At 44.0% G+C, this 16,824-nt stretch overlaps 1 protein-coding gene across 2 annotated transcripts; it reads right to left on the minus strand.

The window, feature by feature from the left end:
* Window positions 1–652: 652 nt before the first annotated feature.
* On the minus strand, window positions 653–3,443 carry RPL31 (ribosomal protein L31). Of its 2 annotated transcripts, XM_049785129.1 has the most exons (4): window positions 3,070–3,443; window positions 1,477–1,602; window positions 872–984; window positions 653–716 (listed from the first exon to the last, which is right to left on the minus strand). In XM_049785129.1, the coding sequence occupies exons 1-4, from the start codon at window positions 3,174–3,176 to the stop codon at window positions 685–687; spliced, it is 378 nt and encodes a 125-aa protein (XP_049641086.1). In that variant the 5' UTR covers window positions 3,177–3,443; the 3' UTR covers window positions 653–684. The 2 variants fall into 2 exon arrangements, with proteins under 2 accessions (XP_049641086.1, XP_049641084.1); XM_049785127.1 differs by having other exon boundaries at window positions 653–984.
* Window positions 3,444–16,824: the final 13,381 nt, after the last annotated feature.

A 16,824-nucleotide genomic window follows, 5' to 3' on the forward strand; every position in this document is an offset into this window, starting at 1 on the left:
AATCCCGGTGTCCCATAAGGTCCCCCATGCCTGCCAGGAGCTATTTCTGAGCAGGCAGCCAGGAGTAACCCCTGAGCATCGCCAGGTGTGGCCCCAAAACAAAACAAATCAGTTCCTTCTCATACTTTGACAAATATGCTCATTTGCAAATTCAAGTTCACCGAAGACATTAATTTCACATTACTAAAATTTGAAGCCACACCTGGTGATGTTCAGGACTCATTCTTTTCTCTGCACTCATGGATCACCATGTGCAGGGTCAAAAACCCAGGTTGGTGATACACAATCCAATGTACTCTTCTCAGGCCTTAAATCCATCTTTTTTGTTTTGGGGCCACACTCAGCAGCACTCAGGAGTTTCACCTGGCTCTGTGCTCAGAGATCACTCCTGGCAGGCTGAGATCGAACCTGAGTCTTCGGCATGCAAACACCCTACCTACCTGCTGTGCCCAGCTCCGAAATCTATCATTTTTACAGCCAAGCTGTATTTAACAAAAAAAAGCTACTACTAAAGCTCTGCCCAAATCCAGAAACTCTAGGGGTGAAGAAAAAAATTCTATATTAAGGGAGGGGGAAATAAGCTTTAAATGATCTTATGTGTAAGTTACATGAGACGTGGGTTAAAGGAGGGAAAAAGCAGCAAAGCACAATGTGCTATTTTTATAATTTTATTATGCCACCAGTTTAGTTCTCATCCACATTGACTGTCTGTAGATCTGTAAAAGAAATTAACAGCCCAAATCAGCTTCCATAGCCACTCATCACCATTACACCCAATACATCTTAATATACCCCATAGAGGATGGCTATTTACTCGTAGGTGCAAAATCACAAATTCAAAGATCAAGTAATCTGTGCAACTGAAACTTACTTTTGAAAGTGGTGACAGGCACATAGGTCACCAAAGTATAGAGTTTGTTTGGTGAATCTTCATCCTCATTACGTTTTCTGGATAAACGTACACGGATTCGGTATGGGACATTCCTAATAAAAAGACAGTGATACCGAGGTCAGTGCCCATCAATGAAACAATTACCAACTGTAATCCTTCTACCCTTCTCTACTACTCCTAATGTGCTTCATCCTGTCAAGATATTTACCCACTTATCTCATACAATCACTGCGTGAATAACAGCGACCCTCTACGATGCAGTATCATCGCATTTTATAGCCTCCTATCTCCATAAATTGTCTACGGATAAAGTCTTTTTAGCTTCTCATTAAGTCAAAAGAGAAATCCCTATCTCTTCTCTGTCCAAATACATTCCCTGTGCAATTCTACTCTCTAATCCTAACACTGCATGCTGCATTATTTGGTCTTGCTTCCTACTGAAGTAGCCCTACCTTGAGCCACTGCCATTATTTGGGGAGCATATTTTCATCCACATGAACCAAACACTGAGCTTTTAAATATAGAGTGCACTATTAACTAGAACTAAATGTAGTTTCATCTTACTGCACAAGTCATTTTAGTACCTTATTCCTTTGGCCCACACAGCTTTGTTGAGCCTGGTGTCAATGCGCACATCCGGAGTGCCCATCTCTTTCATGGCAAACTTCCGGATCTCTTTGAGTGCCCGAGGCGCACGCTTCTTGAAACCTCTGTGAAGATCAACATAGAATGAGGACTAAACGAGTATAAAATTATACAGCACTGTTCTCACAAACCCTGACTCACTCTTTTACCAGGCAGGAATAATTCTCTTTGCCAGCAATGTGTAATATTCAGCACTTATCCCAAAAACTTCCTTCAAGTAATGGGATACAGAAGGTGTACGATCCACCTTTTTTTTTGGTCACACCCGGCAGCGCTCAGGGAACCAGATAGGATGCAGGGATTCGAACCACCGGATGTTCTGCATGAAAAGGCAAATGCCTTACCTCCTTGCTATCTCTCTGGCCCCACGGTCCAATTTTTAAACCTGCTGAATCAGGGCCCCAAACATGATTCCTAAGAGATGCTAATATATCGATAACCCTTCCCTGGTAAAACGAAGAATCTCCAAATATCTGCCGGAGATTATGTTCAAAGAATGTTACAATATGCACACACAATATAGGATGCAGTCTAAAAGTCATGCATTACTACCAATGTAAAGGTGCATTAACTCTGGGGATTCCTTTTGAAAAAGTACACCATTAAGCCTAAGGAGGTCTTGATATTTGCCACGAGATTAACCCGCTGTTCAAATGAATATTTTAATTCATTACATTCTCATGATTCCAGTGTGGGAAAAAGGAGGAAACTTGACTGAAGGCCATTACAAGTCGGGTATAGATTAGTCTGAAGAGAGAACCCACCCTCCCAAAACCTTCAGAAGGGCCAGTCATCCAACCCGTGTTATCTATGTATGTATGTGTGTTAGCCTGAGAGTCTTTTTTGTTTGTTTTTGGGCCACACCCGGCGGTGCTCAGGAGTTACTCCTGGTTGTCTGCTCAGAAATAGCTCCTGGCAGGCACGGGGGACCCTATGGGACACCGGGATTCGAACCAACCACCTTTGGTCCTGGATCGGCTGCTTGCAAGGCAAACGCCGCTGTGCTATCTCTCCGGGCCCGAGAGTCTTATTTTGTGGTCCCAACTAGTGACTGCAGCAGAACCTCCAACGAGACCCCTAGACTCCTCCCAGTGTTTGCAGGTGGAGCAACAGGGGATCCTCAAGTTAAAAAAAAAAAAAAAGGAAAACACAAAGATTCAGTAACTCCAGGTTGTGAAACCTTGGCATGTCTTATCTACCCGAGCCCCACCTAGAGTGATCCCTGAGCACAACCGGAGTGGCCCAAAACTCCCCACAAAAAAATGAAAAAACAAAAAACACCACTTTGACAGCATTCTCATTTAAGGGCTGGAAAGATAGTTCAGGTGCCTAAACTGTCCGTCTTTCCTAGGGGGCGATCTGGGCAAAAAGACTACCAAGTGCCCCCAAATAATGGATGGGCAGACCAGGAAAACAGGGACGGGCGGAGAGCTTGCGTTGCACGTGGCCGACTCGAGTTCTAAGTCCTGCACCCACCACCAGCGGCCCCAGACGCGTGTCCCCAAGGCTCTAGGCCGCCCCCGGGTACTCACACTCCGTGGATGCGCTTGTGGATGTTGATGGTGTATTCCCGGGTCACCACCTCGTTGATGGCCGAGCGGCCCTTCTTCTTCTCGCCGCCCTTCTTCGCGGGAGCCATCTAGACCCGGACCCAAACCCCACTTAGCGCCACGTCGTCCCCCACGGGCCGCCAAGCCCCGGAGCCCCGTCTAGGCGCAGCCCCCGCGGTCCCCCACAACTCCTCCCTCGCAGGCCCTCGGAGCCCTTCGGCGCAGCCCCAGTTCCCTCCCCCTGGGACCCCGGGAGCCCGAGCAAGCTTCGGGGAGCGCCGCTACCGCGCCCGGCCCCGGTGCGGCCAAGGATGGAGTCCGATTCGCGAAAAGGGACCGAGCGACGACACCACCACTCACCCTGCCGGGCCCAGGGAAGGAAAGGAAGAGCGCGGGGGATTGTGGGAAAGGGAAAGGAAGGTCGTGCGTAAGACTTCCGGGTCAACCGCCTCTTCTGAGTGCGGATTGGCTAAGGCACACTGAGGGGCGGGGCTTCCAGTGGCTGCTGCACAGCGTTGGAGCCTCTGGCCTGCGAAATGCCCAATCCAAGCCCTGGTGGATGGGGCCTAGCAAGTGAGGAGGAGAATAATAATCATAAAGAAATAATATAAATACAAAAAAAAGTAGGGGCCGGAGAGATAGCACAGAGATAGCCTGCAGAAGGTCAGTGGTTCGAATCCCGGCACCCCATATGGTCCCCGAGCCTGCCAAGAGCAATTCCTGAGCATAGAGCCAGAAGTAACTCCTGAGCACTGCCGGGTGTGACACAAAAACAAAAACAAAAAAATAATAATAATATAAATAATAAATCGATTTATAAATATAAATGAATGATAATAAGTGAGAAGATATATGGCAGAAGAGTAATTTAGAAATTAAAATGGGACACTTTATAATGGACTTTATAGGAAATAATAAGTATAGGAGAATATAGTATAGTATCAGTATAGTATGTATAGAAGTCTTAATGATCAAGGAAATCTCATTAGTAATGGGTGGTTTGCACAGAGTCCAGCAGGAAGGGTGCTTGCTTTGCACAATTTTTTTTTTTTTTTTTTTTTGCTTTGCACAATTCTTAACCCACTTTCTGTCTGTGCTTGGCACCACATATGAGCCCCTGACGCTCAGGGGTTATTCCTGGCTATGCGCTCAGAAATAGCTCCTGGATCATATGGGATCCAGGGGATCAAACCACGGTCCCTCCTAGGCTAGAGTGCAAGGCAGACAGATGCCTTACCGCTTGTGCCACTGCTCTGGCCCCAAGATGCAAGAATTATTATAAGATGATTCCAAAGATACCAGCAATGAGGGGAAAATTCCAGTGATTTTTAGATAGAAGGAAATGAACCAGAGATTAAGAATGAAATGCACTAGGTGTTCTGGGATCTATCTATATATCTATATCTATATATCTATATCTATATATACATACATACACACATACTTGGAAAACAAGTTACAATTTGATAGTAAAATAACATTGGCACAACAATGGAAAATCAGATGTGATATTAGTAATCATATCACTCCATGGTTTTGGATATTGTGAAGTTTGCATCACACTGATCTTAAGAATAATTTTGTGTGAGGGCCAGAGAGATAGCACAGCAGTAGGGTGTTTCCTGGCACCGAGAAGGATGGTGGTTCGAATCCCGACATCCCATATAGTCCCCCGACCCTGCCAGGAGAGATTTCTGACTGTAGAGCCAGGAGTAACCCCTGAACGCTGCTGGGTGTGATCCAAAAACCAAAAAAAAAAAAAAAAAAAAAATCATTTTGTGAGCCAGAGAGCTTGGTGCAAGCTTGCTTTGCAAGCGCTAGCCTAGGACAGATCACGGTTCAATCCCCCGGCATCCCATCGCTTCTAAGCATTTAATTAGTCCTTCACCCTGAAATAAGGTAATAGCCATCGATGATTGTCATGAGCTGAGCGACACTCAAAGTCAGTGGCCTCAGTAGCACTATGATGTAAGATGGAAATAAAACAATAAGGATAAATTAGACTGCACATGCAAGAGTTAGATCAGAGTGTCACCAAGCAGGCTCTTACCAACAAAAACTCCTTTGGTCACATTGGTGTTTTGAAGAACCAGGACACCCAAAAAAACCTTTCTTCAGGAAATTGAGCTTCAGGGGCTGGAGGGATAACATGGAGGCAAGACGTTTGCCTTGCATGCAGAAGGACAGTGGTTCAAATCCCGGCATCCCACATGGTCCCCTGTGCCTGCCAGGGGCAATTTCTGAGCATAGAACCAGGAGTAACCCCTGAGTACTGCCAGGTGTGACCTAAAAACCAAAAAAAAAAGAAAAGAAAAGAAAAGAAAATTGGGCTTCACATTGAATAACAACTTTGTAGTTGTTATTTTGCTGTTTCCATGGAAACCAGGATCGAAGATTGAGCAAATTGGTTTGTTTCACAGGTGATATTCTTTTTATCAATTTTGTTTTCATGTCTCACTCTTATTTTCCTAGAGAAGTGAACTAACAAATATTTTCAATTTTTTCTCAAAATTGAGCATGTCCTTCTAATATCTTCCTACCAGCTAAATCTCTTTGCTACTTTCAGTGAAATTTTATATAATATAATCATCTTACTGGAGATTAACCCTCAGCTCATATATCATTGGAAAGAAAAAGAAAAGAAGGGGCTGGAGAGATAGCATGGAGGTAAGGCATTTGCCTTTCATGCAGAAGGACGTTGGTTCGAATCCCAGCATCCCATATGGTCTCCCAAGCCTGCCTGGAGCTATTTCTAAGCGTAGAGCCAGGAGTAACCCCAGAATGCTGCCGGTGTGACCCAAAAAACAAACAAACAAACAAACAAACTGGCCGGGCAGTGGCGCTAGAGGTAAGGTGCCTGCCTTGCCTGCGCTAGCCTTGGACAGACCGCGGTTAGATTGCCCCATGTCCCATATGGTCCCCCAAGCCCTGAGTGTCACCGGGTGTGGCCCAAAACAAAACAAACAAACAAAAACCAAAACACTGGTTTCGTTTCTTTGAGTCTTACTTATCACTGACCTTAGAACAGGGCAATAATAAGGGGTGATTTCTGAGCATAATGCCAGGAGTAACCCCTGAGCGCTGGCGGGTGTGACCCCAAAACCAAAAAAAAATAAAAATAAATAAAAAAAACCCAAAAAATAGAAAAGCAGAGGTGATTAAAAGTACTTTATGTTTTATGAAAAAATTAGAAAAAACAACTGACACTGAAAATGCAGACTGGTCAGAGGGAAATTTGAGTTGAAAGTACAGATCTTTTAAAAATCATGTTCTAGGGCCTGGAGAGATAGCACAGTGGTGTTTGCCTTGCAAGCAGCCACTCCAGGACCAAAGGTGGTTGGTTCAAATCCCGGTGTCCCATATGGTCCCCCGTGCCTGCCAGGAGCTATTTCTGAGCAGACAGCCAGGAGTCACCCCTGAGCACAGCCAGGTGTGGCCCAAAAAAAAAAAAAATCGTATTCTATAAATAAAAACACAACATGCATCAACTGTGCGTATTTTTAAAATATGCATCTGTATGATATATAGATAAATTAAGAGACCATAGAGAAACATTAAGAACAACAATAAAAAAAAACAAACCTAAATTTTTGTCCATTTTATTCCATTTCTTAAAACTGCTCTTCTCAGGCCCGGAGAGATAGCACAGCGGTGTTTGCCTTGCAAACAGCCGATCCAGGACCAAAGGTGGTTGGTTCGAATCCCCGTGTCCCATATGGTCCCCCGTGCCTGCCAGGAGCTATTTCTGAGCAGACAGCCAGGAGTAACCCCTGAGCAAAGCTGGGTGTGGCCCAAAAACCAAAAAAAAAAAAAAAAAAAAAAAAACCCAAAAACTGCTCTTCTCATTAGGAGCCTCCTTGATCTAACCAGATTCTGCTATAGCTTTTCCAATCCCAGCAACAAGGCTCACACAAGTAATTTCTGTCCCAATATGTTCCATCCTGGAAAGTCAGGAAACCTGCTATGTGTTTATCAGGTAGTATATGTCATGTATGGAACTATGATCAAGAGAAAAATAGAGGGAACAGAAAACTATATATCATATTTGATGATTTTTTTGATATAACACAGAAATGTGGCTACCCATATCCACTGACTATCCTTCTCTTGTCTCTTGACTCCTCAGTCTCCAGCAAGGGTGTTAAAAGTATGGCATGCAAAAAGCAAGCCCATAATTCTCAATGAAATACTGGTATGTTTGTTGATTTAACTTTACATGTTCTTCATGTTAAATATTGCATGTTTCATTTTTTTACTTCAATATAAGTTATGTGCAGTGTGCATAGGAATTTGGTCATAGATTTTTTTTTAACTATAGTCTGGCCCTTCAACAGCTTGAGAAACAGTGAATGCCCCTGTTTAAGAAGTTTGAGGATCCCTGCCACAGACTCTAAATTATATGAAGTCCTGAGTTCAAAACTAGCACCCCCATATTACTTTGGAACAGTTATTATTTTCAAAGAGAATTGTGCTATTTTTTGCTTTAATGTTAAGTGTTAATTATCTCATAAAGTATAATTATGACATTTAGCTACTAGTTTTAATTTATGGCATCTAATTTCCATTAGAAGTGTTCATAAATTATTTTCCTTTGGTTTAAACAAAAATGATCATCAGAATAAAAATTCAGAGTTAGCAAAACTCTCACATGAATAGTAGCAATGCATTATTTTTATATATTTCTAATGATTGGTTCTATATGCTACCTCTGATTCATATTCCCCAAGCTTATTCCTTGCCCATCACATTATAATATACTTCTCATAGCCATTGAAATGGAGAAAAATGACACATGACTGAAGCATGATTAAAACCGAAAAGATCCAGGAAAATATTTGAAGGCCAAGTGATTCAAGAAAAATGAGGGGCCGGGCGGTGGCGCTAAAGGTAAGGTGCCTGCCTTGCCAGCGCTGCCTTGGACGGACCGCGGTTCGATCCCCCGGTGTCCCATATGGTCCCCCAAGCCAGGAGCAACTTCTGAGCACATAGCCAGGAGTAACCCCTGAGCATTACCGGGTGTGGCCCAAAAACCAAAAAAAAAAAAAAAAAAAAGAAGAATGAAGTGAAAGAATTACAAAATGATTTTGATCGCCATGTGAAGATGAAATAAAAATATTATAAAAACATAAGTGTACATGAGGAAAATAGACAAAAGAGAAACTTGTAAGTTATAAAAATCTTAAGTTTCACATATATGGATAAGGAAGAATATGTATAAAAGTAAATATTGTACATAAATCGTTATGGCCACGCTATGTAAGAATTTAAATAGGGGCCCGGAGAGATAGCACAGTGGTGTTTGCCTTGCAAGCAGTCGATCCAGAACCAAAGGTGGTTGGTTCGAATCCCGGTGTCCCATATGGTCCCCCGTGCCTGTCAGGAGCTGTTTCTGAGCAGACGGCCAGGAGTAACCCCAGAGCAACGCCGGGTGTGGCCCAAAAACCAAAAAAAAAAAAAAAAAGAATTTAAATAGAAGAAAAAAAAAAAAGAAAGAATTTAAATAGAAGAAAAAACTGGCAAAACACTTAATTTTTTTTTTTTTTTTTTTTTTGGTTTTTGGGCCACACTCAGCGGTGCTCAGGGGTTACTCCTGGCTATCTGCTCAGAAATAGCTCCTGGCAGGCACAGGGACCATATGTGATGCCTGGATTTGAACCAACCACCTTAGGTCCTGGATCAACTGCTTGCAAGGCAAATGCCACTGTGCTATCTCCCTGGCCCCATAAAATTTCTTAAAAGAGAGGGAGGGGAAAATTTTCTTAAAAGAATCAATAAATATTTAGTATTTTAACATGATACAGCTTCAAGAAAAATACAATTAATAAATAAAAAATCAGAGGCAGTAGCTATTTTAGAGAAGAAGGAAAATATCCCAAGTAAAGTTGCTTTTTCTTTCTTTCTTTCTTTCTTTCTTTCTTTCTTTCTTTCTTTCTTTCTTTCTTTCTTTCTTTCTTTCTTTCTTTCTTTCTTTCTTTCTTTCTTTCTTTCTCTCTCTCTCTCTCTCTCTTTCCTTTCTTTCTTTCTTTTTCTTTCTTTCTTTCTTTCTTTCTTTCTTTCTTTCTTTCTTTCTTTCTTTCTTTCTTTCTTTCTCTCTCTCTCTTTCTTTCTTTCTTTCTTCTTTCTTTCTTTCTTTCTTTCTTTCTTTCTTTCTTTCTTTCTTTCTTTCTTTCTTTCTTTCTTTCTTTCTTTCTTTCTTTCTTTCTTTCTTTCTTTCTTTCTTTCTTTCTTTCTTTCTTTCTTTCTTTCTTTCTTTCTTTCTTTCTTTCTTTCTTTCTTTCTTTCTTTCTTTCTTTCTTTCTTTCTTTCTTTCTTTCTTTCTTTCTTTCTTTCTTTCTTTCTTTCTTTCTTTCTTTCTTTCTTTCTTTCTTTCTTTCTTTCTTTCTTTCTTTCTTTTCTTTCTTTCTTTCTTTCTTTCTTTCTTTCTTTCTTTCTTTCTTTCTTTCTTTCTTTCTTTCTTTCTTTCTTTCTTTCTTTCTTTCTTTCTTTCTTTCTTTCTTTCTTTCTTTCTTTCTTTCTTTCTTTCTTTCTTTCTTTCTTTCTTTCTTTCTTTCTTTTTTTTTGGTTTTTGGGCCACACCCAGCGGTGCTCAGGGGTTACTCCTGGCTGTCTGCTCAGAAATTAGCTCCTGGCAGGCTGGGGGACCATATGGGACACCGGGATTCTAACCAACCAAACACCACACCAGTGCCCTCAGGGATTACTCTTGGCTCTTAGCTCAGAAATTGTTCCTGGGGCCGGAGAGATAGCAGGAAGATAAGGTTTAGTTCCTAGCAAGCAGAAGGACTGTGGTTCGGCATCCCACGTGGTCCCCTGAGCCTGCCAGGAGCGATTTCTGAGCCTAGAGCCAGAAGTAACCCCTGAATGCTGCCAGGAGTGACCCAAAAACCAAAAAAGAAAAGAAAGGAGGGAGGAAGGGAGAGAGGGAGCGAAGAAAGAAAGAAAAAGAAAGAAAGGAAGGAGGGAAGGAACGAATAAAGGAAGAGAAAGAAAGAGAGAGAGAGAAAGAAAGAAAGAAAGAAAGAAAGAAAGAAAGAAAGAAAGAAAGAAAGAAAGAAAGAAAGAGAAAGAAAGAAAGAAAGAAAGGAAAGAAAGAAAGAAAGAAGGAAGGAAGGAAGGAAGGAAGGAAGGAAGGAGGGAGGAAGAAAGGAAGGAAGGAAGGAAGAAAGAGAGAGAGAGGGGCCGGGCGGTGGCGCTAAAGGTAAGGTGCGCCTGCCTTGCTTGCGCTAGCCTTGGACAGACCGCGGTTCGATCCCCCGGTGTCCCATATGGTCCCCCAAGCCAGGAGCAACTTCTGAGCACATAGCCAGGAGTAACCCCTGAGCGTTACCGGGTGTGGCCCAAAAACCAAAAAAAAAAAAAAAAGAAAGAGAGAAAGAAAGAAAGAAAGAAAGAAGAAAGAAAGAAGAAAGAAGAAAGAGAGAAAGAGAGAAAGAAAGGAAAAAAGAAAGAAAGAAAGAAAGAAGGAAGGAAGGGAGGGAGGGAGAGAGAAAGAGAGAGAGAAAGGAAAGAAAGAAAGAAAGAGAAAGAAAGAAGGAAGGAAGGGAGAGAGAGAGAAAGAGAGAGAGAAAGAAGAAAGAAGAAAGAAAGAGAGAGAGAAAGAGAGAGAAAGGAAAAAAAGAAAGAAAGAAGGAAGGAAGGAAGAAAGAAAGGAAAGAAAGAAAGAAGGAAGGAAGGAAGGAGGGAGGAAGAAAGGAAGGAAGGAAGAAAGAGAGAGAGAAAGAAAGAAAGAAAGAAGAAAGAAGAAAGAAAGAGAGAGAGAAAGAGAGAGAAAGGAAAAAAAGAAAGAAAGAAGGAAGGAAGGAAGGGAGGGAGGGAGGGAGGGAGAGAGAAAGAGAGAGAGAAAGGAAAGAAAGAAAGAAAGAAAGAGAAAGAAGGAAGGAAGGGAGGGAGGGAGAGAGAGAAAGAGAGAGAGAAAGAAAGAAAGAAAGAAAGAAAGAAAGAAAGAAAGAAAGAAAGAAAGAAAGAAAGAAGAAAGAGAAGAAAGAAGGAAGGAAGGAAGAAAGAAAGGAAAGAAAGAAAGAAGAAAGAAAGAAAGGAAAAAGAAAGAAAGAAAGAAAGAAAGAAAGAAAGAAAGAAAGAAAGAAAGAAAGAAAGAAAGAAAGAAAGAAAGAAAAAGAAAGAAAAAGAGGGCCCGGAGAGATAGCACAGCGGTGTTTGCCTTGCAAGCAGCCGATCCAGGACCAACGGTGGTTGGTTCGAATCCTGGTGTCCCATATGGTCCCCCGTGCCTGCCAGGAGCTATTTCTGAGCAGACAGCCAGGAGTAACCCCTAAGCACCGCTGAGTGTGGCCCAAAAACCAAAAAAAAAAAAAAAAAAAAAAAAAAAAAGAAAGAAAGAAAAAGAAAGAGGAAGGAAAAAGGAAGGAAGGAAGGAAGGAAGGAAGGAAGGAAGGAAGGAAGGAACGGAGGGAGGGAGGAAGGAAGGGAGGGAGGAAGGAAGGACAGGCTCTATACAGTTGTAAAGACCAATATAAAATATCTCATCTTGGTTTTTTTCTGGGGGTGGGGGGATGGGTCACACCCGGCAATGCTCAGGGTTTACTCCTGGCTCTACACTCAGAAATCGCTCCTGGCAATCTCAGGCGACCATATGGGATCCTGGGATTCGAACCACCTTCCTTCTGCATGTGAAGCAAACACTTTACCTCCATGCTACCTCTCTGGCCCCAGTAAAGTATCTCATCTTTGCCCTTCTTTGGACCAAGGAACATTCTCTTGATTACAATCCATCTATTTCTACCCATTTCCCATCTCATTTCCACTGCTTTCTGATGGATTTGAAACTCCCATTCTCTCCAAATAACAACTATAGTTAAAATTTTAAAATGTAAAAGGTTTATTAATTTTATATGAACTCTTAAAAATATAGCTGAGTAAAGTCAGAAGTCTGTTTATAGAAAACATCCAAAACTGAAGTGGCATCAACAATCCTGGCACCTAAAATTGCTTAGTTGTATTGTGGAGTAAAGTTCATGTCTTTTGCACTCTCAATGTAAATCTGCGCTTTCCCCCACAGAGATGTAATTAGCAGCATTTCATGCTCCTTCTGAGCTTTCCTCTTCATGGCCTCACTCTCTGGTCTCTGCTCTTTGGTGAAAAGCTTGGACATTACTGGTTCTGGAACATTGGTTTTTTTTCCATGAAACTGGCTGAGTGCTAGTCTTTTTTTTTTTTTTTTTTTTGGTTTTTGGGTCACACCTGGCAGTGCTCAGGGGTTATTCCTGGCTCCAGGCTCAGAAATTGCTCCTGGCAGGCACAGGGGACCATATGGGGCGCCGGGATTCGAACCGATGACCTCCTGCATGAAAGGCAAATGCCTTACCTCCATGCTATCTCTCCGGCCCCTAAGTGCTAGTCTTGAGGTAGAAACTGAGTCTGGCCTTTAGGTGGAGACTGGTACTCTGAGACAAGATGGAATCTGACTTGTGTAGGATGATGTTTTATTTTTGTTTGTGTGGTTGTTTTTTGTTTGGCTTTATTCTAAACTCAGGTGAAATGAGTCAAACTGACTTTCTCTAAAGTCAGTAGCAATTAGTCCGGACTATTCAAGCCTTCTCCACTATACTGGTAAAAAAAAAAAGCCATATTTATCTTCTTCTTATCAACCCCCAAGCTCATGGTGGGGACAGATTACTGGGTGCTGGGCCATGAAGAGATAATGCTCCTTGTCATCTTCTTGGCTGGCCATAGAAACACAGGCAGAATGAAACACAGCAGCTCATAACAATAGCTCAAGTGGGCCCAAAAACAAGACAGGAATTAGCTAAATTGCGGGGACAGCTTCCCAGGGGCTGGGGCTTGAAGAGATGATGATGCTGTCGTCTTCTTGAATGGCTCACACAGGAAAGCAGGCAGAAAGAAACACAGCAGATCTTTGCAATAGCTCTAGTGGATCCAAACACACGGCAGAAACTAGCCCCCATGCTCACTGGTGGGACAGTTTCCTGGGTGCTGGGCCATGAAGAGATGATGATCTTTGACGTCTTATTGGTTGGCCATAGAAAAAGAGGCAGAAAGACACAGATCTTTACAATAGCTCGAGTGGCCCCAAACACAAGACAGGAAACAACTTCCCAGGGTTGGCCCTTGAAGAGATGATGATGCTGTTGTCTTCTTGAAGGATTCATGCAGGAATGCAGGCAGAAAGCAACACAGCAGCTCTTTACAACAGCTCCAGTGGACCCAAACACATGGCAGGAATCAGCCCCCATGCTCACTGGTGGGGACAGGTTCCTGAGTGCTGGGCCATGAAGAGTTGATGCTTCTTGTCTTCTTGGTTGGCCATAGAAAACCAGGTAGAAAGCAACACAGCAGCTCTTTACAAAAGCTCCATGGACCCAAACACACAGCAGGAATAAGCCCCCATGCTCACTGGTGGAGACAGAACCTGGTGCTGGGCCATGAAGAGATGATGATCCTTGTCGTCTTCATGGTTGGCCATAGAAAAAGAGGCAGATGCCAGGAGCTATTTCTGAGCAGACAGCCAGGAGTAACCTCTGAGCATCGCCGGGTATGGCCCAAAAACAAACAAACAAAAGAGGCAGAAAGAAAGACAGCAGATCTTTACAATAGCTCCTGTGGGTCCAAACACAAGACAGGAATCAGCCCCACACTAAATGTGTGGGGACAGCTTCCCAGGGTTGGCCTTTGAAGAGATGATGATTCTGTCATCGTCTTGAAGGAATCATGCAGGAATGCAAGCAGAAAGCAACCCAGCAGCTCTTTACAATAGCTCAAGTGGACCCAAACACATGGCAGGAATCAGCCCCCACGCTCACTGGTGGGGACAGGTTCCTGGGTGCTGGGCCATGAAGAGATGATGCTTCTTAGTGCCTTCTTGGCTGGGCATAGAAAAACAGGCAGAAAGAAACACAGCAGCTTTTACCAATAGCTCCAGTGGGCCCAAACACAAGACAGGAATCAGCCCCACACTAAATGTGTGGGGACAGCTTCCCAGGGTTGGGCCATGAAGAGATGATGGTCCTTGTTGTCTTCATGGTTGGCCATAGAAAACCAGGCAGAAAGCAATGCAGCAGCTCTTAACAATAGTTCCAGTGGGCCCAAACACAAGATAGGAATTAGCCCCACGCCAAATTGCGGGAACAGCTTCCAATGAGCTGGGCCTTGAAGACATGATGCTGTCGTCTTCTTGGATGGCTCACACAGGAATGCAGGCAGAAACCAACACAGCAGCTCTTTGCAATAGCTCCAGTAGACCCAAACACCCGGCAGGAATCAGCCCCCACATTCACTGGTGGGGACAGGTTCCTGGGTGCTGGGCCATGAAGAGATGATGCTTCTTGTCTTCTTGGTTGGCCATAGAAAACCAGGCAGAAGCAACACAGCAGCTCTTTACAAAAGCTCCATGGACCCTGAAGCCTCATCCCTCCATTCTCCCTAGGTAACTTGACCTTACCTGCAAGACCCTGCCTGTTGCATGAAATAATTAACGATGGGGCTGGATGGCGGTGGATTTCTCTCCATGCCATTCCAGTCCACGTGGCTCTGCAACCTCCATGCAGTCGGCGAGTCCCAGGCCCAGGTGAAATCACTCACTCACAGTCAGGCGTCAGGAAGCAACAACTTTATTCAAGCCTAGCCACCACGTGTGTGTGGCCTATTCATAACCTTTCAAGCACAGCAATATTTTGCTAGCCCTGCATCTTATTTTCTGTTAGCCATCTTCCCTTTGGGCTCCATGCTGGTCAAAGACCAGAACACAAAAACCCAGAAGCCAAAGCGCACAGCAGCGCAGAAAGGGCAAAGAGCCAAAAGGGCCCGAATTCCCTTGGTCCAAGCCTTATCTACCTTTTCCAAGACCCCTCCCAAGAATGGGAGGGTCTCGCAGGTAAGGTTACACCTACTATCCGGTTCCCAAGACCCCTCCCAGAAATGGGTGGGTTTCAGGGTCTCAAATAGGTACACCCACACCTGCCCATTCCTGGGAGGGGTCTTGAAAAAGGTAGATAAAGCCTTTGACCCAGGGGATTAGTCTCTCTTTTTGGTCTTTGACCAGCATGGAGGTCAACGGGAAGATGGCTGAAAGGAGTTAAGATGCAGGGCTAGCTAAGAATGACTGAATGCTTAAAAGGTTAGGATATAGGACACACATGTGGTGGATAGGGCATGAATAAAGCTGATGCTTCCTGATGCCTGTCTCTGGATGAGTCTGATTCCACTGTTCACCTAAACCTGGGAACCGCCAGCTGAATGGGGATTGCGGAGCCACGTGGCCTGGGATGGCAGAGAAAAATCCCTCTATCCATCCACCTCTATCCAGCACCATCGTTAATTATTTAATGCTACAGGACCCAAACACACGGCAGGAATAAGCCCCTGTACTCACTGGTGGGGACAGGAACCTGATGCTGGGCCATGAAGAGATGATGGTCCTTGTCATCTTTATGGTTGGCCATAGAAAAAGAGGCAGAAAGAAAGACAGCAGCTCTTAACAATAGCTCCAGCAGGTCCCAAACACAAGACAGGAATCAGCCCCACACTAAATGTGCAGGGACAGCTTCCCAGGAACTGGGCCTTGAAGAGATGATGCTGTCGTCTTCTTGGATGGCTAATGCAGAAAAGAGGCAGAAAGAAATACAGCAGACTTTTGCAATAGCTCTAGTGGATCCAAACACACGGCAGGAATCAGCCCCCTCGCTCACTGGTGGGGATAGGTTCCTGGATGCTGGCCATGAAGAGGTTATGCTTCTTGTCTTCTTCGTTGGCCATAGAAAACCAGGCAGAAAGCAACACAGCAGCTCTTAACAATAGCTCCATGGACCCAAACACACAGCAGGAATCAGCCCCCGTGTTCATTGGTGAGGACATTTTCTGGATTCTGGGCCTTGAAGAGATGATGGTCCTTGTCATTTTCATGGTTGGCCATAGAAAACCAGGCAGAAAGAAAGCAGCAGCTCTTAACAATAGCTCCAGGGGGCCCAAACACAAGACAGGAATCAGCCCCATGATAAATGTGCGGGGACAGCTTCCGAGGAGCTGGGCCTTGAAGATATGCTGCTGTCATTTTCTTGGATGGCTCATGCAGAAAAGCAGGCAGGGGCCCAGAGAGATAGCACAGTGGCGTTTGCCTTGCAAGCAGCCGATCCATGACCAAAGGTGATTGGTTCGAATCCCGGTGTCCCATATGGTCCCCCGTGCCTGCCAGGAGTTATTTCTGAGCAGACAGCCAGGAGTAACCCCTGAGTACTGCCGGGTGTGACCCAAAAACAAAACAAAACAAAAAAAAGAAAAAGAAAAAGAAAAAGAAAAGCAGGCAGAAAGGAACACAGCAGCATTGAACAGTAGCTCCAGTGGGCCCAAACACAACAGGAATCAAACCATATGATCATGGTGAGGACCTTTCATGGGTGCTAGGTCATGAGATGATGATCCTCCTTTTCTTCTTTGCTAGCTGATGCAGAAAACATGCAGAAAACAATGCCCTTAATAATGGCTCTTTCTGACCCAAACATGAGGCAGGAATCAGCCCCACACAAAATATGCGGGGAGAGCTTCCATGAGGGTGGGCCCTGAAGAGATGATGATGCTGTCTTCTTCTTGAAGGAATCACGCAGGAATGCAGGCAGAAAGCAACACAGCAGCTCTTTACAATAGGTCCGTGGACCCAATCACACTTCAGGAATCAGCCCCCACGTTCACTGGTGGGGACAGGTTCCTGGGTGCTGGGCCATGAAGAAATGATCTTTGTTGTCTTCTTGGCTGGGCAGAGAAAAACAG

This window comes from Suncus etruscus, chromosome 12, assembly GCF_024139225.1.
Source record: "Suncus etruscus isolate mSunEtr1 chromosome 12, mSunEtr1.pri.cur, whole genome shotgun sequence".
Classification (NCBI taxonomy): domain Eukaryota; kingdom Metazoa; phylum Chordata; class Mammalia; order Eulipotyphla; family Soricidae; genus Suncus; species Suncus etruscus.

Excerpts from the sequence above, each read along its gene's own strand:
- RPL31 (XM_049785127.1), bottom strand. The coding sequence starts at position 3,176 with ATGGCTCCCGCGAAGAAGGGCGGCGAGAAGAAGAAGGGCCGCTCGGCC. Across the intron at positions 1,603-3,069 it reads CACAAGCGCATCCACGGAGT|AGGTTTCAAGAAGCGTGCGC; the intron begins GTGAGTACCCGG and ends TGATCTTCACAG. Across the intron at positions 985-1,476 it reads GTGTGGGCCAAAGGAATAAG|GAATGTCCCATACCGAATCC; the intron begins GTACTAAAATGA and ends TCTTTTTATTAG.